The sequence below is a fragment of the Carassius auratus genome, chromosome 9 (assembly GCF_003368295.1).
Source record: "Carassius auratus strain Wakin chromosome 9, ASM336829v1, whole genome shotgun sequence".
In the NCBI taxonomy this organism is placed as follows: Eukaryota; Metazoa; Chordata; class Actinopteri; order Cypriniformes; family Cyprinidae; genus Carassius; species Carassius auratus.
In genome coordinates this window covers 25,644,152-25,672,038 of record NC_039251.1, presented here as the reverse complement: position 1 = coordinate 25,672,038, position 27,887 = coordinate 25,644,152, and the positions used below count along the sequence as shown (strand labels likewise).

Here is a 27,887-nt window from a genome sequence, read left to right as displayed (position 1 = left end):
GTTAGTAATAGTACATAGGTTAGTCTGATTGAGTCTAATGGGCTTCAGTGTGTTTAGATTTGAATTTTTGACAGTTGGAGTTCACGGAATGTTCAGATGAGCAGAGGCTTTTCAATGCAAGTCTATGGGATTTTTATGATTTTTAATCTTCAGTTTTATGAAAAGTATAAGTCCGATCAGTTAGAAAAGATATAGCACACCCGGCGAGATTAGTCTGAAGAGCTGGTCCGAGTTTGGAGTCTGTAGAGTTAAAGCTCTAGGAGGAGTTAGAGTTGATAATTTAGTCTAAGAAGAATAATAATAATAACTAGATAAAAAAGTTCGTCAAGACAAACTTTAAGTTGGCTTGAGAAAGCCTGGCCAGTTTAAAGAGTTTAAAATTAAATTTTAAGTTAAGTTAAAAAGTTTGATAATTGCTATGCAGTTGCTAGGGTACCCGGAGTGGTTGCTAAGGTGTTGCTATGTGGTTGCTAGGGTACCCAAAGTGGTTGCTAGGGTGTTGCTATGCGGTTGCTAGGGTACCTGGGATGGTTGCTAGGGTGTTGCTATGCGGTTGCTAGGGTACCCTGAGTGGTTGCTAAGGTGTTGCTATGCGGTTGCTAGGTTACCTGGGATGGTTGCTAGGGTGTTGCTATGCGGTTGCTAGGGTACCCTGAGTGGTTGCTAAGGTGTTGCTATGCGGTTGCTAGGGTATCTGGGATGGTTGCTAGGGTGTTGCTATGCGGTTGCTAGGGTACCCTGAGTGGTTGCTAAGGTGTTCCTATGCGGTTGCTAGGGTATCTGGGATGGTTGCTAGGGTGTTGCTATGCGGTTGCTAGGGTACCCTGAGTGTTTGCTAAGGTGTTCCTATGCGGTTGCTAGGGTATCTGGGATGGTTGCTAGGGTGTTGCTATGCGGTTGCTAGGGTACCCTGAGTGGTTGCTAAGGTGTTGCTATGCGGTTGCTAGGGTATCTGGGATGGTTGCTAGGGTGTTGCTATGCGGTTGCTAGGGTACCCTGAGTGGTTGCTAAGGTGTTCCTATGCGGTTGCTAGGGTATCTGGGATGGTTGCTAGGGTGTTGCTATGCGGTTGCTAGGGTACCCTGAGTGGTTGCTAAGGTGTTACTATGTGGTTGCTAGGGTACCCGGGGTGGTTTCTAGGTTGGTTTGGATAGTTGCTAGAGTGTTGCTATGAAGATAGATAGATAGATAGATAGATTAGAAACAGACAGATTATAGATAGATAGATAGATAGATAGATAGATAGATTAGAAACAGACAGATTATAGATAGATAGATAGATAGATAGATAGATAGATAGATTAGAAACAGTCAGATTATAGATAGATAGATAGATTAGAAACAGACAGATTATAGATAGATAGATAGATAGATAGATTAGAAACAGTCAGATTATAGATAGATAGATAGATTAGAAACAGACAGATTATAGATAGATAGATAGATCGATAGATATATAGTTTAGAAACAGACAGATTATAGATAGATAGATAGATTAGAACAGACAGATTATAGATAGATAGATAGATAGATAGATAGATAGATAGTTTAGAAACATACAGATTATAGATAGATAGATAGATTAGAAACAGACAGATTATAGATAGATAGATAGATAGATAGATAGATAGATAGATAGATAGATAGATAGATAGATTAGAAACAGACAGATTATAGATAGATAGATAGATTAGAAACAGACAGATTATAGATAGATAGATAGATAGATAGATTAGAAACAGTCAGATTATAGATAGATAGATAGATAGATTAGAAACAGACAGATTATAGATAGATAGATAGATAGATAGATAGATAGATAGATAGATAGATAGATTAGAAACAGACAGATTATAGATAGATAGATAAATAGATTAGAAACAGACAGATTATAGATAGATAGATAGATAGATAGATTAGAAACAGTCAGATTATAGATAGATAGATAGATAGATAGATAGATAGATAGATAGATAGATAGATAGATAGATAGATAGATAGATAGATAGATAGATAGATTAGAAACAGACAGATTATAGATAGATAGATAGATAGATAGTTTAGAAACAGACAGATTATAGATAGATAGATAGATTAGAAACAGACAGATTATAGATAGATAGATAGATAGATTAGAAACAGACAGATTATAGATAGATAGATAGATAGATTAGAAACAGACAGATTATCGATAGATAGATAGTTTAGAAACAGACAGATTATAGATAGATAGATAGATTAGAAACAGACAGATTATAGATAGATAGATAGATAGATAGATAGATAGATAGATAGATAGATAGATAGATAGATATGATAGATGAGTTTGAATGAGTTTGAATGAGTTTGAATGGGTTAGTAATAGTACATAGAATATGTACATAGTACATAGACTATGAGTTTAATGGGCTTCAGTGTGTTTAGATTTGAATTTTTGACAGTTGGAGTTTGACGGAATGTTCAGTTGAGCAGAGGCTTTTCAATGCAAGTCTATGGGAGTTTTTATGATTTTTAATCTTCAGTTTTATGAAAAGTATAAGTCCGATCAGTCTAAAAAGATATAGCAACTAACTTCAGATCAGTTTGAAGATCTGGGCTGAGTTTGGAGTCTGTAGAGTTAAAGCTCTAGGAGGAGTAGCAGTTGAAAATTTTAGTCTCAGAAGAATAATAATAATAATAATAAGTTTAAATAGAATATCAGTAAGTTGGCTCTCTCAAGCCAACTTAATAATAATAAGTTTAAATAGAATATCAGTAAGTTGGCTCTCTCAAGCCAACTTAATAATAATAACTAGATAAAAAAGTTCGTCAAGACAAACTTTAAGTTGGCTTGAGAAAGCCTGACCAGAAAGTCTGAAAAAGTTTGAAAAGTTTGAAAAGTTTGAAAAGATTGAAAAGTTTAAGTTTAAAAAGTTTTAAGTTTGATGGTTTTCAGTCTGAGATAGATAGATAGATAGACAGATAGATAGATAGATAGATAGATAGATAGATAGATAGATAGATAGACAGTCAGAAGATAGATAGATAGTTAGATATATAGATAGATAGATAGTTTGAAAATGTGAAAAGTTTAAAAAGTTTAAAAAGATTTAAGTTTAAGAAGTATAAAAATGACAGTGAAATAACATATTGTTAGCATTACAAGCAAGTGACTATCATGTGACAAGCATGTACTTAGCATGATTAGCAAGGTATCTAGCATGTCGCTAGCATAATTAGCAAGTGACTAGCCATGTTGTTAGCATGATTAGCAAGTTACTAGCATGTCGCTAGCATGATTAGCAAGTTACTAGCATGTCGCTAGCATGATGTTAACATGATTAGCATGTTTCTAGCATGCGACTAGCATGTTGCTAACATGATTTTAACATGATTAGCATCCGACTAGCATGTTGCTAGCATTATTTTAGCATTATTAGCATGTTGCTAGCATGATTTTAGCATGATTAGCATGCGACTAGCATGTTGCTAGCATGATTTTAGCATGATTAGCATGTTGCTAGCATGATTTTAGCATGATTAGCATGTTGCTAGCATGATTTTAGCATCATTAGCATGCGACTAGCATGTTCCTAGCATGATTTTAGCATGATTAGCATGTTGCTAGCATGATTTTAGCATGATTAGCATGTTGCTAGCATGTTGCTAGCATGATTTTAGCATGATTAGCATGTTGCTAGCATGATTTTAGCATGATTAGCATGTTGCTAGCATGATTTTAGCATGATTAGCATGTTGCTAGCATTTTGCTAGCATGATTTTAGCATGATTAGCAGGCGACTAGCATGTTGCTAGCATTATTTTAGCATGATTAGCATGTTGCTAGCATGATTTTAGCATGATTAGCATGTTGCTAGCATTTTGCTAGCATGATTTTAGCATGATTAGCATGTTGCTAGCATGATTTTAGCATGATTAGCATGTTGCTAGCATGATTTTAGCATGATTAGCATGCGACTAGCATGTTGCTAGCATGATTTTAGCATGATTAGCATGTTGCTAGCATGATTTTAGCATGATTAGCATGTTGCTAGCATGATTTTAGCATGATTAGCAGGCGACTAGCATGTTGCTAGCATGATTTTAGCATGATTAGCATGCGACTAGCATGTTGTTAGCATGATTTTTAGCATGATTAGCATGTTGCTAGCATGTCTCTATCATGATTAGCATGCGACTAGCATGTTGCTAGCATGATTTTAGCATGATTAGCATGTTGCTAGCATGATTTTAGCATGATTAGCATGCGACTAGCATGTTCCTAGCATGATTTTAGCATGATTAGCATGTTGCTAGCATGATTTTAGCATGATTAGCATGTTGCTAGCATGATTTTAGCATGATTAGCAGGCGACTAGCATGTTGCTAGCATGATTTTAGCATGATTAGCATGTTGCTAGCATGATTTTAGCATGATTAGCATGTTGCTAGCATGATTTTAGCATGATTAGCAGGCGACTAGCATGTTGCTAGCATGATTTTAGCATGATTAGCATGTTGCTAGCATGATTTTAGCATGATTAGCATGTTGCTAGCATGTTGCTAGCATGATTTTAGCATGATTAGCATGTTGCTAGCATGATTTTAGCATGATTAGCATGTTGCTAGCATGATTTTAGCATGATTAGCATGCGACTAGCATGTTGCTAGCATGATAGATAGATAGATAGATAGATAGATAGATAGATGAGTTTGAATATAGATAGATAGATAGATGAGTTTGAATATAGATAGATAGATAGATGAGTTTGAATATAGATAGATAGATAGATAGATAGATAGATAGATAGATAGATAGATAGATAGATAGATAGATAGATAGATAGATAGATAGATGAGTTTGATAGATAGATAGATAGATAGATAGATAGATAGATAGATAGATAGATAGATAGATAGATAGATAGAGTCAGAAGAAAGATAGAGTTAGATGATGATAGATAGATAGATAAATAGATAGATTAGTTTTAATATAGATAGATGAGTTTGATGATAGATAGATAGATAGATTAGTTTTAATATAGATAGATAAGTTTGATAGATAGATAGATAGATAGATAGATAGATAGATAGATAGATAGATAGATAGATAGATAGATAGATTAGTTTTAATATAGATAGATAGATGAGTTTGAATATAGATAGATAGATAGATAGATGAGTTTGATTATAGATAGATAGATAGATTAGTTTTAATATAGATAGATGAGTTTGATAGATAGATAGATAGATAGATAGATAGATAGATAGATAGATAGATAGATAGATAGAAGATAGATAGATAGATTAGTTTTAATATAGATAGATGAGTTTGATAGATAGATAGATAGATAGATAGATAGATAGATAGATAGATAGATAGATAGAGTTTGAATATAGATAGATAGATGAGTTTGAATGAGTTTGAATGGGTTAGTAATAGTACATAGGTTAGTCTGATTGAGTCTAATGGGCTTCAGTGTGTTTAGATTTGAATTTTTGACAGTTGGAGTTCACGGAATGTTCAGATGAGCAGAGGCTTTTCAATGCAAGTCTATGGGATTTTTATGATTTTTAATCTTCAGTTTTATGAAAAGTATAAGTCCGATCAGTTAGAAAAGATATAGCACACCCGGCGAGATTAGTTTGAAGAGCTGGTCCGAGTTTGGAGTCTGTAGAGTTAAAGCTCTAGGAGGAGTTAGAGTTGATAATTTAGTCTAAGAAGAATAATAATAACTAGATAAAAAAGTTCGTCAAGACAAACTTTAAGTTGGCTTGAGAAAGCCTGACCAGAAAGTCTGAAAAGTTTGAAAAGTTTGAAAAGTTTAAGAAGTTTAAAAAGTTTTAAGTTTGACGGTTTTCAGTCTGAGATAGATAGATAGATAGAGTTTGAAGATAGATAGATAGATAGATAGATAGAGTTTGAATATAGATAGATAGATAAAGTTTGAAGATAGATAGGTAGATAGATAGAGTTTGAAGATAGTGTTTGAAGATAGATAGATAGATAGATAGATAGATTAGTTTTAATATAGATGGATAGAGAGATAAACATCTAACATTACCATGTTGCTAGCATGATTTTAGCATGATTAGCATGCGACTAGCGACTAGCATGTTGCTAGCATGATTTTAGCATGATTAGCATGCGACTAGCATGTTGCTAGCATGATTTTAGCATGATTAGCATGCGACTAACATGTTGCTAGCATGATTTTAGCATGATTAGCATGCGACTAGCATGTTGCTAGCATGATTTTAGCATGATTAGCATGTTGCTAGCATGATTTTAGCATGATTAGCATGTTGCTAGCATGTTGCTAGCATGATTTTAGCATGATTAGCATGTTGCTAGCATGATTTTAGCATGATTAGCATGCGACTAGCATGTTGCTAGCATGATTTTAGCATGATTAGCATGCGACTAACATGTTGCTAGCATGATTTTAGCATGATTAGCATGTTGCTAGCATGATTTTAGCATGATTAGCATGCGACTAGCATGTTGCTAGCATGATTTTAGCATGATTAGCATGTTGTTAGCATGATTTTAGCATGATTAGCATGCGACTAGCATGTTGCTAGCATGATTTTAGCATGATTAGCATGCGACTAGCATGTTGCTAGCATGATTTTAACATGATTAGCATGTTGCTAGCATGATTCTAGCATGATTAGCATGCGACTAGCATTTTGCTAGCATGATTTTAGCATGATTAGCATGTTGCTAGCATGTCTCTAGCATGACTAGCATGCGACTAGCATGTTGCTAGCATGATTTTAGCATGATTAACATGTTGCTAGCATGATTTTAGCATGATTAGCATGCGACTAGCATGATTTTAGCATGATTAGCATGCGACTAGCATGTTGCTAGCATGATTTTAGCATGATTAGCATGTTGTTAGCATGATTTTTAGCATGATTATCATGTTGCTAGCATGTCTCTAGCATGATTAGCATGCGACTAGCAAGTTGCTAGCATGATTTTAGCATGATTAGCATGTTGCTAGCATGATTTTAGCATGATTAGCATGTTGCTAGCATGATTTTAGCATGATTAGCATGTTGCTAGCATGATTTTAGCATGATTAGCAGGCGACTAGCATGTTGCTAGCATGATTTTAGCATGATTAGCATGTTGCTAGCATGATTTTAGCATGATTAGCATGTTGCTAGCATGATTTTAGCATGATTAGCAGGCGACTAGCATGTTGCTAGCATGATTTTAGCATGATTAGCAGGCGACTAGCATGTCTCTAGCATGACTAGCATGCGACTAGCATGTTGCTATCATGATTTTAGCATGATTAGCATGTTGCTAGCATGATTTTAGCATGATTAGCATGCGACTAGCATGTTGCTAGCATGATTTTAGCATGATTAGCATGTTGCTAGCATGATTTTAGCATGATTAGCATGCGACTAGCATGTTGCTAGCATGATTTTAGCATGATTAGCATGCGACTAGCATGTTGCTAGCATGATTTTAGCATGATTAGCATGTTGCTAGCATGTCTCTAGCATGACTAGCATGCGACTAGCATGTTGCTAGCATGATTTTAGCATGATTACCATGTTGCTAGCATGATTTTAGCATGATTAGCATGCGACTAGCATGTTGCTAGCATGATTTTAGCATTATTACCATGTTGCTAGCATGATTTTAGCATGATTAGCATGCGACTAGCATGTTGCTAGCATGATTTTAGCATGATTAGCATGTTGCTAGCATGATTTTAGCATGATTAACATGTTGTTAGGATAGATAGATAGATAGATAGATAGATAGATAGAAACAGTCAGAAGATAGATAGAAACAGTCAGAAGATAGATAGATAGATAGATAGATAGATAGATAGATAGATAGATAGGAGTCAGAAGATAGATAGATAGAAAGATATATAGATAGATAGATGAGTTTGATTATAGATAGATAGATAGATAGATGAGTTTGATTATAGATAGATAGATAGATAGATGAGTTTGATTATAGATAGATAGATAGATAGATAGATAGATAGATAGATAGATGAGTTTGATTATAGATAGATAGATAGATGAGTTTGATTATAGATAGATAGATAGATGAGTTTGATTATAGATAGATAGATAGATATATAGATGAGTTTGATTATAGATAGATAGATAGATGAGTTTGAAGATAGATAGATAGATAGAAAGATATATAGATAGATAGATGAGTTTGATTATAGATAGATAGATAGATGAGTTTTATTATAGATAGATAGATAGATAGATAGATAGATAGATAGATAGATAGATAGATAGATAGATAGATAGATAGATGAGTTTGATTATAGATAGATAGATGAGTTTGATGATAGATAGATAGATAGATAGAAACAGTTAGTAGATAGATAGATAGATAGATAGATAGATAGATGAGTTTGAATATAGATAGATAGATAGATAGATAGATAGATAGTCAGAAGAAAGATAGAGTTTGATGATTATAGATAGATAGATAGATAGATGAGTTTGAATATAGATAGATAGATAGATAGATAGATAGATAGATAAGTTTGAATGAGTTTGAATGGGTTAGTAATAGTACATAGGTTAGTCTGATTGAGTCTAATGGGCTTCAGTGTGTTTAGATTTGAATTTTTGACAGTTGGAGTTTGACGGAATGTTCAGTTGAGCAGAGGCTTTTCAATGTAAGTCTATGGGATTTTTATGATATTTAATCGTTATTTTTATGAAAACCGTAAGTCCGATCAGTTAGAAAAGATATAGCACACCCGGCGAGATCAGTCTGAAGAGCTGGTCCGAGTTTGGAGTCTGTAGAGTTAAAGCTCTAGGAGGAGTTAGAGTTGATAATTTTGTCTCAGAAGAATAATAATAATAAGTTTAAATAGAATATCAGTAAGTTGGCTTTCTCAAGCCAACTTAATAACTAGATAAAAAAGTTCGTCAAGACAAACTTTAAGTTGGCTTGAGAAAGCCTGACCAGAAAGTCTGAAAAGTTTGAAAAGTTTGAAAAGTTTAAGAAGTTTAAAAAGTTTTAAGTTTGACGGTTTTCAGTCTGAGATAGATAGATAGATAGAGTTTGAAGATAGATAGATAGATAGATAGAGTTTGAATATAGATAGATAGATAGATAAAGTTTGAAGATAGATAGGTAGATAGATAGAGTTTGAAGATAGTGTTTGAACATAGATAGATAGATAGATAGATAGATAGATAGATAGATAGATAGATAGATAGATTAGTTTTAATATAGATGGATAGAGAGATAAACATCTAACATTACCATGTTGCTAGCATGATTTTAGCATGATTAGCATGCGACTAGTGACTAGCATGTTGCTAGCATGATTTTAGCATGATTAGCATGCGACTAGCGACTAGCATGTTGCTAGCATGATTTTAGCATGATTAGCATGCGACTAACATGTTGCTAGCATGATTTTAGCATGATTAGCATGCGACTAGCATGTTGCTAGAATGATTTTAGCATGATTAGCATGTTGCTAGCATGATTTTAGCATGATTAGCATGTTGCTAGCATGTTGCTAGCATGATTTTAGCACGATTAACATGTTGCTAGCATGATTTTAGCATGATTAGCATGCGACTAGCATGTTGCTAGCATGATTTTAGCATGATTAGCATGCGACTGACATGTTGCTAGCATTATTTTAGCATGATTAGCATGTTGCTAGCATGATTTTAGCATGATTAGCATGCGACTAGCATGTTGCTAGCATGATTTTAGCATGATTAGCATGTTGCTAGCATGATTTTAGCATGATTAGCATGTTGCTAGCATGATTTTATCATGATTAGCATGCGACTAGCATGTTGCTAGCATGATTTTAGCATGATTAGCATGTTGCTAGCATGATTTTAGCATGATTAGCATGCGACTAGCATGTTGCTAGCATGATTTTAGCATGATTAGCATGTTGCTAGCATGATTTTAGCATGATTAGCATGTTGCTAGCATGATTTTAGCATGATTAGCATGCGACTAGCATGTTGCTAGCATGATTTTAGCATGATTAGCACGTTGCTAGCATGATTTTAGCATGATTAGCATGCGACTAGCATATTGCTAGCATGATTTTAGCATGATTAGCATGTTGCTAGCATGATTTTAGCATGATTAGCATGTTGCTAGCATGATTTTAGCATGATTAGCATGCGACTAGCATGTTGCTAGCATGATTTTAGCATGATTAGCATGTTGCTAGCATGATTTTAGCATGATTAGCAGGCGACTAGCATGTTGTTAGCATGATTTTAGCATGATTAGCATGTTGTTAGCATGATTTTAGCATGATTTTAGCATGATTAGCATGCGACTAGCATGATTTTAGCATGATTAACATGTTGCTAGCATGATTTTAGCATGATTAGCATGTTGCTAGCATGATTTTAGCATGATTAGCATGCGACTAGCATGTTGCTAGCATGATTTTTAGCATGACTAGCATGTTGTTAGGATAGATAGATAGATAGATAGATAGATAGATAGATAGATAGATAGATGAGTTTGAATATAGATAGATAGATAGATGAGTTTGAATATAGATAGATAGATAGATGAGTTTGAATATAGATAGATAGATAGATAGATAGATAGATAGATAGATAGATAGATAGATAGATAGATAGATAGATAGATAGATGAGTTTGATGATAGATAGATAGATAGATAGATAGATAGATAGATTAGTTTTAATATAGATAGATAAGTTTGATAGATAGATAGATAGATAGATAGATAGATAGATAGATAGATAGATAGATAGATAGATTAGTTTTAATATAGATAGATAGATGAGTTTTGAATATAGATAGATAGATAGATAGATAGATAGATAGATAGATAGATAGATAGATAGATAGATAGATGAGTTTGATTATAGATAGATGAGTTTGATTATAGATAGATAGATAGATTAGTTTTAATATAGATAGATGAGTTTGATAGATAGATAGATAGATAGATAGATAGATAGATAGATAGATAGATAGAGTTTGAATATAGATAGATAGATGAGTTTGAATGAGTTTGAATGGGTTAGTAATAGTACATAGGTTAGTCTGATTGAGTCTAATGGGCTTCAGTGTGTTTAGATTTGAATTTTTGACAGTTGGAGTTCACGGAATGTTCAGATGAGCAGAGGCTTTTCAATGCAAGTCTATGGGATTTTTATGATTTTTAATCTTCAGTTTTATGAAAAGTATAAGTCCGATCAGTTAGAAAAGATATAGCACACCCGGCGACATCAGTCTGAAGAGCTGGGCTGAGTTTGGAGTCTGTAGAGTTAAAGCTCTAGGAGGAGTTAGAGTTGATAATTTTGTCTCAGAAGAATAATAATAATAATAAGTTTAAATAGAATATCAGTAAGTTGGCTCTCTCAAGCCAACTTAATAATAATAAGTTTAAATAGAATATCAGTAAGTTGGCTCTCTCAAGCCAACTTAATAATTATTATTATTATTATTATTATTATTTAATACATTAATGGGAGAAGGAGCCTAATATCGTTTTGACTATCGACATAGACATCTGCTTACGTCGATATCTCTATCATTGATACACGATACTATCGTCTATCGGGTTCGGCACAACCCTAAAGAGGAATTCCTCTGTGGAATTCATGACAACAAGTTGTCTTTCTGAAACTTCCCCCTGGGTATTCTGGGTGTTTTGAGGTGATACGGTTTTTGGCGCTTATTTATTTATATTTATGGGTGTCCTAGTTAATTCCTGTGGTAGATCTTGTGGAGATCAGACTGACTCAGCTGAGCCCTGCCTACAAGCTCCCATAGTCCCAGAGTGATCATTGAGAAGGCCTGGACCTGAAATCCATGAATGGGGATTTTTAAATTGCTTCATCGCTGTCTTGTAGAAAGTAGCCACGGCCATGAAATTTCCAAGGGTAGAAGTCACACTCTCTGTAGACCTCTATAGACCTAAATTAAGTGTGTAAAGTTTTCTCTTTTTTTTTTCTCAGAAAGACGTTTAGTCAGTTGAACAGTAAACATGTTGCTAAACAACAGTACAATCCACTTAACTCACTGTACTTTTTCAATTCAAGTTTATTTGTATAGCGCTTTTTATGATACAAATCATAGCAAAGCAAGTTTCTACAATATTTAGTAGTAGCTTATAAGTGGTGACCGTCAGTTTATGTGCATATGACAGGAATTTTCTGAAAAATGAATACAAGACATAGTCAACCAGACGATGAACACTATTAACAGCAATTATAATGTGATTGCATAGTAAGTAGCAATATTTGTTAGTTGTGTATGTTGTTTTAGGGTTAGCATCATCTGAGGTCCTCTGAGGGGTTGGCATCATCTCTTCTCAGGTGTTCTGGATCCAGACTGGAGCTTGTGTGGCAAAACAGAGAAACAAATAGAGACATCATGAGCATAGCTGCTGTTCCAACAAAGTAAAATTAATTAGTTTAACCCAAGCTAAAGAATAATAATGCACGTTTGATCAGATAGCACTGCAGTCACAAATTATGAGATGCATTATTCAAATGCTTGGCGAAAGAGATGTGTTTTTAATCTAGATTTAAACGGAGAGAGTGTGTCTGAACCCTGAACATTATCAGGAAGGCTATTCCAGAGCTTGGGAGCTGAATGCGAAAAAACTCTACCTCCTTTAGTGTACTTGGCTAAAGTCCAGTGTTTTGTGACCGTAGAGAGAATGATGGATTGTAGCATGGTATAAGGCAAGTTAGGTATGCAAGAGCTAAAACATTGAGGGCCTTATAGGTAAGTAATAATAATTTGTAACTAATACGGAACTTAATATGTAGCCAGTGCAGAGACTGTAAAATTGGGGTAATATGATCATATTTTCTTGTATCCCTTACAGCCTAGTAGTTTTCACTACTGTCAGAAATTAAATATGGTGCTACTTTGACCAAGGTCTATGTCTGATAACTAAGAACAAGAATACTTCTCTCACAATAAGAAAAGAATCGTGGGAAGTTAAAAACAAAGGAAGCACCTTGAGCAGTTCTCTTTTAAAAGTACACTTACATACTCTACTTTTCGTTGTCAAGTGCAAGGCTAAACAAAACACTAGTGTTCAGAATTAATGTGCGCACTGGGAGAACAGGCGGCGTGAACTGCGCTGGGGGTGGTTGCCATGACTACAAGCTGGGCCCTTGTTTGGCGGGAATGGGGGAAGGGGCCGTGATGAGGATGGGACAGAAGAATAGAGGTGAGGGTGGGAGGAGTGTTTCCGAGGCGGAAAGCGGGAGAGAAAGATCATTACATGAATTCCCTGACAGATGGTCCACGAAGCTGTTGAGGCACAACAGAGCGACTGAATGGGCAGAATTAATCCGTCTGTTTTTAATAATGACAGAGAACAGAATGTCGATTTAGCTCTGCGCGGGGCAGAATGTTTCAAAACACTCAACGGTTTGTTTATCAGCTTGGCTTTGGACCACTGTTTGAGAGACCCTGCCAATACACACTGCATCGTGTCTTTAAAGAGTAGAAAAATGCCTCTGTTTTGCAGTTATGATGACCTGATGTATGAAAATATCTTCCATTAATATCTATCTTTCTTAATTCTGTTTTTCTTAAAGTCTTCATCAATCACCAGCAGAGACGAGTACAGTTAATGCGAATTCGTCAAAAGGAAGAAATAAGGGAATGCCAAAAGAAAAAGAAGAAAAAGCCACAGAAACAGCCGCCACAGCAACAGAAGTACCACCACCCCCTTCAGACCAACCCTCATCCCCCAAACCCTCCTCCCAAACTCCAGCCTCCGGAGCCCACCCACCGCCGCAAGCCCAACACCATTCGCCGCTTCGATGGAGACGTACTTTCTCCAGTAAGTATCAGACATCGGTCTCACTAAAACCTGACAAACGAATCCCTATGCTTATCTTTTCAATCGCTCAGAGATTGATTGCATGTTTACTTTCTCTTTTAGAGTTACATCCAGAACTTCCGTGACAGACGTACAGAGAGGAGGGGCTACTCTCATGACAGGCTGATCGGCGGCTCACATGTTGTAGATTTGGACTATGACTACGGCTCCCAAGTGCCCCTAACAGCCCATACAGGCCCTGCAGTGAGAGGATGACCCTGTACCCTTTAATGAACAGGAATTGCACTGCGCAAACCATTCCGGGAACCGAAAACTTTGTAGCCGGATCAGATCTTACAGCATGCAATTACCTCAGCCGTCACAATGGCTGACGGGACTTTCATACCTAAATCCATTTGCTGTATTCCCATGATTTTTTTATTTAATGCCAGAGAAGTTGCAGCAAATGGATCATATGCCTATGAAACAATGCTTAACCACAGTACGGCTCTGTTCTCTTGCATTTAACTCCATTATATATTGCTGAAGATGGTTGTGGTATGTGTGTCTGCTCCTCCGAGGCTCATCTTCCCGTAATTAGGCTGCTGTTTCACTCCGTCCGAGAAGAACGGTCTCATTACCACAGCAGAAGTTTTAAAGAAGATCCATTATGTTCAATCTGAACTCGGGACCAAATACGGCCTTGGCTTTTATGCGACTAAACTGTCATAAAGCATGCATGGTTTCTGCTAGACAGACTATTTGTACATCCAGTTTACAGATTCAAACTTCAATCCTCCTGACCTTTTAAAGACGTTTCAGATGACATTGTGTTTACAGCACGGGCCAGGAGGTGTGTGACATTACATAATGTTTCAAATGGCTTTATCTGCTCTGTGCCAGGGCCTACACAAAATCTCCCAAACCATGTATGGTGAACACAACCTCTGTTCAGTCTGAGCCTATTGCACAAGCATATACTGAAATGTGCATTTATCGTTAGCCAATGCATGTGGGGGAAGTGCCACCATTGCTTTTGTGCTGTAGATGTACACTTTAATCTGTTTTTGGTTGTTTTTCTGTTTATGGCTTAGTATCTAGAGACTGTTTGGGTGGCTCCCAGTTAAATCTCAGGGGCTGTGGCATCGAGAAGAGCCCTAACGATGTAACTGTGAACACTTAAGGGGTATTCTGTGAGTGATTTAAGTGTCCTTGACCTTGCCTACAAGAGAAGAGTTTTGTAAAGGATTAAAGAAAGATGCCGCAGAAGGGTGGAAGAGATTTACAATGGTGGACTTCTCATAGAAAAAAGATTTAGTGTAGTTCTGTGTCTGTAGAAAGCATGAAAAGGAGAGAGAGATAGAGAGAGAGAGAGAGAGAGAGAGAGACTGTCTGTATGTGTATTTTGTGTTTCGAGTGTGTGTGGATGTGTGAAAGTATTTGTCATACTGTGGGTTGAGTCTTAATTTCTGATTTACCTTCATGTTCGGATGTGGGGTGATTTCACACCCAGTTTCCCGTCTGTGTTTATCAGGGCTGTCGGAGCAATGAAGAGTCAAAGTATAATCTTTTCCTCACTCTGAAGTAGTGAAAGGGCTCAAAGGCTTAAATTCCTCTGTTTACTGTTTCTTTTAAAGTTACAGATTGGCTCTCTTGTAAATTTTTGTACATTGTCTAAATGTAAATATGCTTACATGCGATTCTGTATTATTACTAGTGCTTTGATTAATTTGATATTTTTCTTCTAATCAGTGGTTACATCTGTGTGTTGAAGAACTGTCTTTTAAACTGTCCCATTGATAGTGATTTGTAATTATAATTTATTTCTAATTTATTAGATTAAGACTTCAAGTGGAGTTACATACTCTGTAATTAAATTGATGTTGACCATTATTATTATTATTATTCTTGAGCATGTATTTGTACAGTACTGATAACCATAAATGTTGTGCTCCTGAAGTCAAGTACATATGAGTATGTGTCCATTTTCCTCTTAACACTGCTGTTTAAAAAAGATAGATGGCAAAGAACGTGGTGGTAGATGCCTGTGAGGCACTGGGTGAGACGCATTTAATTGCGTGAACTAGCTACTGGTGGGAAGAATGTGCCAACAATAAAGACAAAACGTGCTCAAGTAGCTTTGTGATGCACAGCATAATTTTTGATAGTATGAGTATATACTGAGTCTCAGACCGAGGAGATGAACTGGTAATGCTTCTCTTTCATTCATGAGCTCAGTATATAATGCTTCTGTGGTGGACTAGATTCTCTTGATTAGAAGACACTTTTAATTATTAGCTACACAATCTCTGTGTGACAATTAATGACATTTCATTTTTGAGTGAACTATCCCTTTAACATTATTATTTGCATATTTGCGGAGTCAGTGATTGGATGAACACAGCAGGTGGTCTTTGTATTACTGCGGAGTGAGGAATGTACAGGCAACATCTATCCTGAAATTGATTTTTTTTTTTTTTTTTTTACAGTGGATTCCAAAGGTGAGCAATTCAACACCCTACCCCCCCCCCCCAACCCCTTCTTAAAATGAGCAGTGTTTCCGTGACTGTAAAAACATGCGAAAAGGCTGTTGCTAAGCATCAAGCCATAAAATTGTAGCACCGCATCATGTTGCTTTACACTGAACAAATTTAGCACTCCTTCCCTGTATCATTATGCTAGGTAAAAAGTGGCGCTAACCCCACCTCCAATTTACAGGTGAGGTGAGAAAGGTTCCTTCAGCTGTTTTAAAATAAAGCAATAAGCCATGGATTACAGTAAGTATATACAAGCTAAGGGGTGTTGTTAGGCATATACAGTCTTGTTCAAAATAATAGCAGTACAATGTGACTAACCAGAATAATCAAGGTTTTTCGTATTTTTTTTATTGCTACGTGGCAAACAAGTTACCAGTAGGTTCAGTAGATTCTCAGAAAACAAATGAGACCCAGCATTCATGATATGCACGCTCTTAAGGCTGTGCAATTGGGCAATTAGTTGAATTAGTTGAAAGGGGTGTGTTCAAAAAAATAGCAGTGTGGCATTCAATCACTGAGGTCATCAATTGTGTGAAGAAACAGGTGTGAATCAGGTGGCCCCTATTTAAGGATAAAGCCAACACTTGTTGAACATGCATTTGAAAGCTGAGGAAAATGGGTCGTTCAAGACATTGTTCAGAAGAACAGCGTACTTTGATTAAAAAGTTGATTAGAGAGGGGAAAACCTATAAAGAGGTGCAAAAAATGATAGGCTGTTCAGCTAAAATGATCTCCAATGCCTTTAAATGGAGAGCAAAACCAGAGAGACGTGGAAGAAAACGGAAGACAACCATCAAAATGGATAGAAGAATAACCAGAATGGCAAAGACTCAGCCAATGATCACCTCCAGGATGATCAAAGACAGTCTGGAGTTACCTGTAAGTACTGTGACAGTTAGAAGACGTCTGTGTGAAGCTAATCTATTTTCAAGAATCCCCCGCAAAGTCCCTCTGTTAAAAAAAAGGCATGTACAGAAGAGGTTACAATTTGCCAAAGAACACATCAACTGGCCTAAAGAGAAATGGAGGAACATTTTGTGGACTGATGAGAGTAAAATTGTTCTTTTTGGGTCCAAGGGTCACAGGCAGTTTGTGAGACGACCCCCAAACTCTGAATTCAAGCCACAGTACACAGTGAAGACAGTGAAGCATGGAGGTGCAAGCATCATGATATGGGCATGTTTCTCCTACTATGGTGTTGGGCCTATTTATCGCATACCAGGGATCATGGATCAGTTTGCATATGTTAAAATACTTGAAGAGGTCATGTTGCCCTATGCTGAAGAGGACATGCCCTTGAAATGGTTGTTTCAACAAGACAATTACCCAAAACACACTAGGTTCCAAACCAACAAAATTAATGTTATGGAGTGGCCAGCCCAATCTCCAGACCTTAATCCAATTGAGAACTTGTGGGGTGATATCAAAAATGCTGTTTCTGAAGCAAAACCAAGAAATGTGAATGAATTGTGGAATGTTGTTAAAGAATCATGGAGTGGAATAACAGCTGAGAGGTGCCACAAGTTGGTTGACTCCATGCCACACAGATGTCAAGCAGTTTTAAAAAACTGTGGTCATACAACTAAATATTAGTTTAGTGATTCACAGGATTGCTAAATCCCAGAAAAAAAAATGTTTGTACAAAATAGTTTTGAGTTTGTACAGTCAAAGGTAGACACTGCTATTTTTTTGAACACACCCCTTTCAACTAATTGCCCAATTGCACAGCCTTAAGAGCGTGCATATCATGAATGCTGGGTCTTGTTTGTTTTCTGACAATCTACTGAACCTACTGGTAACTTGTTTGCCACGTAGCAATAAAAAATATACTAAAAACCTTGATTATTCTGGTTAGTCACATTGTACTGCTATTATTTTGAACAAGACTGTATATGTCTATACAGGTATATATATGTTGTTAGATATGACGCGGAGTGGAGTGCCTAAAACCCCCTTATTTTAGCTGCTATAAATTCACTGTAAACAATGGCTTTAAAGGGCTTATTGCTTTTATAAAACAGTTATTCAATACACATAGCAAGGTTTCACAAAATAACACAAAGCAAATAAAATGCAATGATATATTTCCTCAGAAATACATATACATATCTGCATTTTGTGTTCGCAAAGTTTGCTGCTTCAGTATTTGTAGATGATTTTTCATCGTTTCTGTGGTATACTGAAAAATAATGATAATCATATACGTTTAAAGACTTTTATTGGTAAAATAAATAAAGGGTCTATATAGTGTTGACACTTCTTCATAACCTCTGCAATTTGCTCTGGCATGCTGGATATTAGCTTCTGGGCCAAAACCGACTAATGGCGATCCATTCTTGTCTTATTAGTTCTCTGTTTTGATCACAATTTGTGGGCTTCTGCTTGCCCACTCGCCTTTTGAGGACTGACCACAGGTTCTCTATGGGATTGAGATCTTGGGAAGTTGCCTGGCACCAGGTCCAAAATTTCAATGTAATGATCTTCAAGACACTTCTTTATCACTCTTGCTTTGTGACATTAAGCTCCATCATGCTGGAAAATGCATGGATCATCACCAAACCACTTATGGATCGTTGGAAGAAGTCACTCACATGGATGGTCTGAGGATGCTTCACTGTCACAGAACTCATGGCAACATTCACCTTTTCTTCTCCAAACATTTGATTTTCCAGATGTCCCAAACAGTCGGAAGGGAGCTTCATCTGAGAAAATAACTTTACACCAGTCTTCTGTTGTCCAATCCTTGTACTTCCTGCAGAATTTCAATCTCTCCTTGATGTGTTTCTTGGAGAGAAGTGGCTTCTTTGTTGTCCTTGTTGATACAAGGCTGTTGTCCTCACTGTGCATGTAGATGCTCTCACACCAACCTGCTGCCGTTCCTGAGCAAGCTCTGCACTGCTGGAGACACGATTCTGTACCAGACTCCTCAGGAGGAGATGGTCCTGGTGCTTGCTGGACACTCTGGATGTCCTGAAGACTTCACTGCAGTCGAACCTCTCACCTTCAAGTTCTTGTAGAGCCGGTAAATGGTTCTTTCAGGTGAAATATTATTTGTAGCAATTTCCTTGCATGCAAGGCCATTTTTATGCAAAGCGATGATGGCTGCATGCATTTCTTTGTAGGTAACCATTACTAACAAGAACACAATGAATGGAAGCATTTCTTCACTCCATCAATCTGCACTTACACTTTTTTCTAATTAGTAGAACTCATTCACACTTTCACGTGTGCTGCTGATATGATTAGTCAATTAATGTTAGCAGGTCATTTTGTGACAGGATCAAAAAAACTGAAATTATATACAAACAATTTTATTTATTTATTGGTTTATTTTGTGAAAAGTAATTTTTTTGGCCTATGAAGCTTTTAGTAATTATTTAAAATGCATCTTATCACTCTGCACAATAATCTAGAAATAATGTGAATGAACACCAGAACAGCTTAAGCAGCAAACTTTTGGCCATGACTGCAAGTGCTACAGGCTGCAGCGAGGACAGTCTCCATGACTGTATGGCTGCAACAAAGTGGTTGCCGTGCAACACAGAAACAAAGAAAACAGCTTTGAACACAGCTCAACCAATCAGAATCAAGGACTGGAAGCAGGGTTTAGAATGATGATAACCCGGGGTTAATGGCAGCGAATGCCCTGAAGTCCAGATACCGCCCCAGTGACAGTAGTTCCTTTTTTGTGTTTTTTTTTTTAATCTGGTGATAAAAGACTGCATGCTGGTTCATGTCTGTATCTTTGGGGTACTTTGTGGCAAATTATATCAATATAATTAGATTAAAATTAATTATATTCAAATTGGATTCATTTTAATCAGTTGTCTCAACATTGCAGGGAAGTTTAATTCAAAGATGAATCCAAGTTTAAAGGTTTTGATTTCTCCAGCTAGCAGCAGCATTACTCTGTTTTCATTTTATTTTTAAACCTAACTTACACCGACACAGAGACAGACATGCAAGCATAAAACACAACTCAGCCCAGGAGGCTTTCTAAAGGTCAGAGTTAACGCTAATAAAAGAGTCTCATTAAGGTTATGATGATACGTCATAACCTGTCAGTATAAAGTGAGGGGACTGTAAGGTGATAGAGTGAAGGTTACAGTGTGGTGAGTCTGCACGTGACTGCCTTCGCCTCAGGAACAAAGAGCTGGAGGCTGAGTTAGGACAGAAGGTGGTATTTTACTGTGAAATCTCAGCATGGTTTACTCAGCCTGTCAGTTTATTCCCTGTTGTGATTTGTTTGGATCTCTAGCAGGTGCATACTAGACCTAGTTCAAGCATTTTTTTGTCAAGTTTAGACTATACTCTATACGGGTGTTTTCATAAATGAAAATGGTAATTTTATGAAATTTATTAATTACAATTTTCAGTTTACTGTAATGACATGTTTTGTCATTTAATAATTATTTTACTATATTTATTTTGCACAGAAGGCTATTTAATAATACATTTAATATACTCTGTATTTACAAAAGGTCAGTATGTGTTAATGTTTTGCATCAACAGTTTATATTGCTGTTCAATATCTTTTTTTTATAGCCAAGATTTTAAGGCAGTGTTGTTGTCTAATAAAATAGAAATAGATTTCTATTGAAAAATGCTATACATTATATTACTATAACCTATATTTAGCATGAGAACCCAAAATCACAGGAGACTGCAATTTTATTGAAGTAAAACACAGTGGAGTGTATTGTTGTCTTTTTTGTAGCAAATACTTAAAATTAATTATTATTATTTATTTTAATGTGAGATTAATCCAAAATTACAAAAGCCGTAAATTTTATAGAAGGAAAACATGGTGCATATGATTTGTCTTTTGTAGTAAATTGACTTAAAACATGTTACTACTATGTATGAGATTAATCCAAAAGTACAGAGGCCTTCAATTTTATTGCAAGAAAATACCGTGCAGTTTATGTTGTCATTTTGTAGCAGTGGAACACAGCTTCTCAGATATGACCCTACCACACATACATTCATGTCAACAAAAACTCTGAGATCAACTGGCCACAGGCAGTATGCATATTATGCCATTTTGCTCGTTCTCCCTCTTGTTCTTCAGCTCACTTTTCCCTTTTGTCTGTGTCCTCCACATATGCAGTAATGGGTCATGGCAATACTGGGCGAGTACATAAAAAGCCTGAGGCCATCAGTGAACATTTAAGTTAGGATAAGGGATTTTATGAAACTCAATCTGTTTCATAGGCTTTACATGATGTCCTGCTGGTGCTGTGTGGACTCACTGACGACCTAAAGAGGGAGAGAAAAGGGAAATGACTAGAGCGACGGTGTCTGAACAGGATACAGATGATTCACATGCACAGATGGCCGCATAAACATGTTGGGAAAACAGAAAAGCGCTTTAAAGTGAATGGTTGATACTCAGTAATAAGGAACAGAGACAGTTGGAAGAGGCGTTTCTATAAATTAAAACGGTTCATTTCCTGCTCTAAATCAATACTGGGCTAGAGCAAGAACACATTCTTTGATTAATGAACTTCATATGTGCTGTGCAGAAACAATGACATTCAGCAGAGCAGAAAACTGATATTAAAAGTGATACACTTATAAACTGGAGGATTCTGGAGTGAAATCCAGTGCCGGTTAATAGGGAACATGACTTTTTTTGGAAAAAGAGAGTTGAGTCATGGCTAAACTTACACACTGAGCACTGAGGGCACTCATGCCCTCGCTTGTCCTAGTCTAGAGTAAAACAAAAAAATTATTTTAATGATAATTATTAAATGCACGCATATACTATAGCCTACGTGTGTGTGTGTTTGTGTATAACACGAATATGAGGTTAGACAGCCTGTAAAATCCATAAATTACAATATCAAGCAATTACTGGCCTGTTAGCGAGTGTTTGTTTGTGTGTTTGTTACCTCTCCATCTCGGGTCTCAATAGTCTTGATCAGAACTGTTTTCTTGGAGTGGACTTCAGATGCACGCTGTTGTTGCTGGTGGTGCTGCTCTGGGCTTGTCTCTATGGCAACAATTCACAACCACGGCATCATTAAACTCACCCGCACATTGTAAACACATACATACTGCATTATTGATATCAAAATAAGCTGAGGTGCTCAAACACAACAAAGCAGGAAGAGAGGTCAGGATATTAAAAAAATATCCCCCCTTGTGAAGCCTTGGTCAAAAATCTCTATTCAACCATTTAACATTTATGCATTTAGCAGACACTTTTATCAAAAGTGACCAACAGTGCATTCAGGCTATAATTGTTTCATTTTTTTTTAACCTTCATGTTGGTTCAAACCTTTCTACTTTCTACTGTTATTAAGATGAGTCAGTGGTTTGCAACATTGTTTCAAAACCCCAATGACTTTCATTGTATGGACAAAAACTATTGCACAAAATAAATCATATATGTGTCATATATTTAGAACTATAGACGAAACTGTAATTTTTGTAGGTGAACTGTCCCTTTAAGAAGTGTAAATGTAGTTTTTCTTGTGAAGAACCCACCTCTGAAACTCAAGGTAGAGAAGGACTGCACAGGCATCGTGATCCTAAAAATACGAAAAACAATAAAAATCACATTAAATAAAGCTTTGTGACATCAGTTAAGGGAGCAATTAGCAATTTAAGTGTGTGTAAATACTTTCTATCTCTTACCTGCTCTCCTCTCCTTCCAGAAGCTTCCTGTAGGTGGCAATCTCCACATCAAGTGCCATCTTAACATTCAGCAGATCCTGGTACTCTCGGAGATGGCGAGCCATCTCATCCTTCATTTTTGCGATGTCAGCCTCAAGGCGGGCAATGGTGTCCTGAAAACCACCGGCCTCACGACCCGTCCTCTCCTCCATCTCCCTCATTTGCCTCATCAAAGACTCATTCTGCAGAAGGAATGACAAAAAGATGGAGAAAGCGAGAAGTAAATAAAAGACGTAGGGTGAAACTGATGTACAGAGGGAAGAATTTATTCATTCTTTAGTGGAGTATTAATAAAAACTGCGGATGAGTTCCAGGAGATATTTCTTGAGCTACTGTGTGTTATTACTAGCGCTTTGCTGAATCAAATTTGTTCATTGAGCACCTGGGGAAACATACTAAAGACTTCATAATTGGTAATAAGATGGATTCAGGTGTGCTGAGGCTCAGCTAATACTTGTTTTGGCTGGGAAATAATAACTCGGCTTAGAGCCCTGCATGCACAGAATCTTTAAGGACTTACGGTGCCCTTGAGAGAGTCGATCTCACAAGTGTAGGACTGGAGCTGGTGACGGAACTCCATGGTCTCCAGCTTGGCCTGTCTGAGAGCATCATTATTCTTATTTACCGCCTGGTTCAGATCTGACACCTGTTGGTGAAAACAAAATGTTTAATCTCAAACACCTGGCGACTTTCAGTCTAGATACACAGATCTCAGTATAGCCTTTGTGTGCTTGTCCTCTGATACAGACCTTAGACTTGTACCATTCCTCAGCTTCTCCGATATTCTTGGCAGCGATAGCCTCGTACTGCATGCGGATGTCCCTGAGGGCGGCAGTCAGGTCTGGTTTGGACATGTCCATTTGGATCTGCACCTGACTCTCCTGCATCTGGTTTTGCAGCTCCCGGATCTCCTAAAAGAAAAGGTAGAGAGAGAGACATGGCTTCAGAGCATGCTTATGTATTGTCATTTCACTTGACAAGTTGAGGCTTGATGGGTGTATGAAACAAGTCAATGTCATTGTTGAGACTAAAGGGGAAAATTAATGTAACTTTTCCAAGGGAATCTCAGATGTTGAATGTTAAGTGTATAAAACTCATACTTTTAAAAATAAAGCATTGGCATTGATGGTTCCATGAAGAACCTTTAACATCAATGGAACCTTTCAACTTCACAAAAGGTATAGTGTAAAAGTGTTCTTTAGATTATTAAAATGTTGGTTCTTTTAAGAACTCATGGCTGAAAGGTTCCCAAAATGGTTCAACAACTGCATTGCTGTGAAAACACCCTTTGGAGCATTTATTTTTAAGAGTTTAGCTGTAATCTTTGCTAGCTATGTGTAATTGTAGGACTCTGTGGCCTTGTAAGACCTTTTTCTTTATCCACCGCCCTTCTCACAGCTGCGTCTCAGAAAATCTGTCTCTGTTTAATTATAGGGATGCATCTGTTCCACAGCTTCACACTGCCCCCTCACTGTCAGTGTGCAGCTGACACGCAAACAGACACACATGTGACCATTTTATCCATGCTTGTCAAATAAAAAGCAGAGAGGGCATTTAAAGAACTTGACTTCAAAGCCTCGTGAGTAAAAGGTCAGTGTACGTGTTGTATGCTGGGTACGAGAGTGGGGGAGGTTGCAGACAGAGACAGTGAAAGAGATGAACAGTTAGTCACGTATAGTTTTGGAAGATGTTGAGAAATGTAATTGTAGATGTATACAAACCTCCTCATGGATCTTTTTGAGGAATGCAATCTCTTCATGAAGACCCTCAATACGTCTTTCCAGGTCCAGCCTGGCCAGAGTGGCAGCATCTACATCCTACATAAAGCAGGAGTACAACAGGAAGCTTAAGTTTTGGTCTTGTGTTATATGTTTCACCCCAAGAAACCTTCTTAAATATTAGCCAAACACTAAAGGTGATGTCAAGAACATACAGCTCTAAAAGCAGAGAGGTTGTTCTCAGCTTCCTCTTTCTGGTGGATCTCCTCTTGAAGTCTGTGGAAGAAAGAGATATTAGAGTCTTCAAATAATTTTGAAGTAATCATTTGACTTAACATACTTATTAAAGTGCTCTATTAAGACTTTACGGTCTAAACAAGATGGTCTTTGTTATATTAAAATTTCTACATGGGCAGAAATAGAGCCTGTTCTATTGGCCAAGTTGTCCTGGGTGTTCTCCATATTTGAGATATACTGAGAGAAGTTGTCGTTCCTTCATGCACAGACATCAAGACAGAACTTTATATTCTCACATACTGCTTGGAGCCACACAAGGCTCAGGTTTAATATAAACATCCCTGAGTCTTTTGAAAGTGGCATGTTGTTAATGTGGCACATATCAGGTTTCATGAATGCAATTGTTGGCCGTCGGATGGCATCTGAGATTTTCATCATAGAGATGAAAGTAGTTGTGGTATAAATCATACAGATTTTTTAAGCCCTGTGGGCTCCAAAATGAAATGGAGAGCTAAAATACTAATAAAGTATTTTAGTTTTTTTTTTCATACAGTGCTGGGTAGCAATAACTTATAGCTATAGCTGCAAGTCATAAAATGTGTTGTGTTATATAATTTGAACCATCAGGTTCACTTTGAACAATATATTTGAATAAAACTTGCTGTTGGTAAGCTTTTAACGTGGGGTGGTTGCGGGTCCCTTGAGTGCAATGTACTCACTCACACACACACACACACACACACACACTAAGTGAGATAAGGGTTATTTTTAAGAACATACATTCTCTGCAGTGCTGGGGGGTATATTGAAGAGGCTAATAATAGCAGTCTAATCTGAGCAATGTGTAATGTGACTCTGGGTTCTTTTGCAAACAGGAATAACACTCTTAGTCTTTCCAACATCATACACAGACATGAGTTACACCAGTGGTTACTACTTGTTACTGTATACCCTGTCATAAGCATTCTTGCATTAATGTTGTCTTTACCTCTGAGGTGGTCCTGACCTCTGTCTTTCCTGTGGTCTCTGTTTCATGTCAAGTGCTTGAGTTCTAGAAATCTGGCCATGATTTCATTGTTGGAGAACATGAATGCATTCTAATTATATTGTTGTAGAATGTTGGGGAGAAGTTTAGCAGTTAAGAATTGCAGATGTCTAATGCACTTTTTCATGTCTTTCCCCAATTAATGACATACGTTACGAGCACCATCATGACTATCTGACTTCTTCTAGGACCTACATTCACAACTAAAAATAAAGATGCTAAATGTTTTTAGTTTTTTTTGTGGCAATGCAATAGAAGAACCATTTTTGGTTCCCCAAAGAACCTCTCACTGAACCGTTCTTAAAAGAATCGTTCTTTTCTTTCTTAGTGTGAAGAACATAATCTATAGAACCTTTTGTGGAATGGAAAAGTTCCATGGATGCTCCATAAATTAAATAGACCATATCACTTCAACACAATACCAGTAAGAGATACTGTCTGGATATTGAAGATCAGCGCTTTTGTCTGGTCAACAATTATGGCAACATCCAGTTACCTCAAACTTTAGTGATGATGAACACAATTCGGTCTACATTTAGTGATTTAGAATGCATAGACGTAAATAATTCTTGAAGGTCTCACCTCTGTTTTAGTTTCTGCAGGTCATCGGCCAGGTTGTCCCTCTCTATCTCAATGCGGGACCTCTGATTGGTCAGTGCATCCACCTGTCTGCGCAGCTCTCTCATCTCCTCCTCGTACATCTCTGCGATGCGCGTGGGCTCGCGGCCCCGCAGACGTTCGATCTCCACAGACAAGGCTTGGTTCTGCTGCTCTAGGAAGCGCACCTTCTCGATGTAGCTGGCGAAACGGTCGTTGAGATGTTGCAGCTCTGCCTTCTCACTAGTGCGTGTATTGAGGAAGTCTTGGTTCACGGCGTCGGCCAGATTGAAGTCCAGCTTCTCACCAAGGCCTGCATAGGAACGGACCATTGATCCACCACCAAATGAAGCCCTGGATGCGCGCTGGCTGGAAAAAATGGGAGAAGAGGAGGACTTGACTTCATACACTTTGGAGGACATACGAGAGGATCCAGAAGAACCTCCATGGCCAGAGAATATGGAGGAGCCCAGGCCGGAGCCGAAGGTACGGCGGTAAGAGGAAGCCGTCTCGGCTGAAGCTGAATATGACTTGCTCATGACTGGGGGTCTAAGGTTTGAATGGTGTGCAAATGCCAGTTCGCTGAAGGCTGTGTGGTAGAATGAGGGTCAAGCAGTGAAGCTGAACTATATATAGTGTAGCTAGCACCCCGTCTGCCCCCACCCACATTTTTCTGTCACTGTTATCACCAGACACGGTGGCCACTTGGCTTTCTCTTTTCTAAACCTTGCTTCCTCAGCTGTCGTGAAGGTCTGGTTTCCAGCAGCTGGGTGGAGCATGAGGTGGCACAGATCACGTCACGTATATGCTGTCATTTTTTTTTCACACAAGAGGATGCTTACCAGAAAGATCTATTTTACCACCGTAAAACTAATACTTCTTTGAGAATTTTACATTTAAAATGTTCAATTTGAAAGGGTTGCCATTTTTATGATTAAGTTAGTTTTCTTTTCAACAATAATTTCTAACTTTGTCTTTCACTTCTGCACAAATAACTAAAGTTTGCGTCTCTTTTAAGCCAGTCTTCTAGTTAAAATATTATTTGAATCTGAAATAAGATTTAACCCTCACGGTGTACTCCAGTCATTTTCTTATTTTCAAAAGACGTTAATTGTATTGTATTTAACTAAAAAGTATTGACTTTTATCACATAGGGTATAACAAGTAAAATATTATAGATCATTTTATGCTTTTTTTGGACTTTTTCCCACATTGTTATCCTTGTTGTGTTCCTGCACAGGCTTTGTATTTCATTTGGAACTGATTGATCG

The 27,887-nt window shown here is 37.2% G+C and overlaps 2 protein-coding genes across 2 annotated transcripts in view; one reads left to right on the top strand and one right to left on the bottom strand.

Annotated features, from left to right (window-relative positions):
• LOC113108886 (transmembrane protein 198-B-like) overlaps positions 1 to 15,768 on the top strand; it is a 46,049-nt gene extending 30,281 nt beyond the window's left edge. The window contains exons 4-5 of the mRNA XM_026272294.1: positions 13,575 to 13,822; positions 13,925 to 15,768. Coding sequence (XP_026128079.1) covers positions 13,575 to 13,822; positions 13,925 to 14,077 — 401 coding nt within the window. The 3' untranslated portion in view covers positions 14,078 to 15,768. The remainder of the gene's footprint in view (positions 1 to 13,574; positions 13,823 to 13,924) is intronic.
• Positions 15,769 to 21,218: 5,450 nt separating this feature from the next.
• On the bottom strand, positions 21,219 to 27,155 carry LOC113108885 (desmin-like). The gene is made up of 9 exons (XM_026272293.1): positions 26,602 to 27,155; positions 24,953 to 25,013; positions 24,741 to 24,836; positions 23,769 to 23,930; positions 23,540 to 23,665; positions 22,981 to 23,201; positions 22,831 to 22,874; positions 22,233 to 22,333; positions 21,219 to 21,597 (listed from the first exon to the last, which is right to left on the bottom strand). Exons 1-9 carry the CDS (start codon positions 27,153 to 27,155, stop codon positions 21,556 to 21,558), a joined length of 1,407 nt encoding a protein of 468 aa, XP_026128078.1. The 3' UTR covers positions 21,219 to 21,555.
• Between the last annotated feature and the right edge of the window lie 732 nt (positions 27,156 to 27,887).

Coding starts and splice junctions, on each gene's coding strand:
- LOC113108885 (XM_026272293.1), bottom strand. CDS start 27,155: ATGAGCAAGTCATATTCAGCTTCAGCCGAGACGGCTTCCTCTTACCGC. Junction 23,666..23,768: donor AGGAATGGTACAAGTCTAAG/GTCTGTATCAGA, acceptor TTTCACCAACAG/GTGTCAGATCTGAACCAGGC. Junction 21,598..22,232: donor TTGAGACCCGAGATGGAGAG/GTAACAAACACA, acceptor CTCCCTCTTTAG/GTCGTCAGTGAGTCCACACA.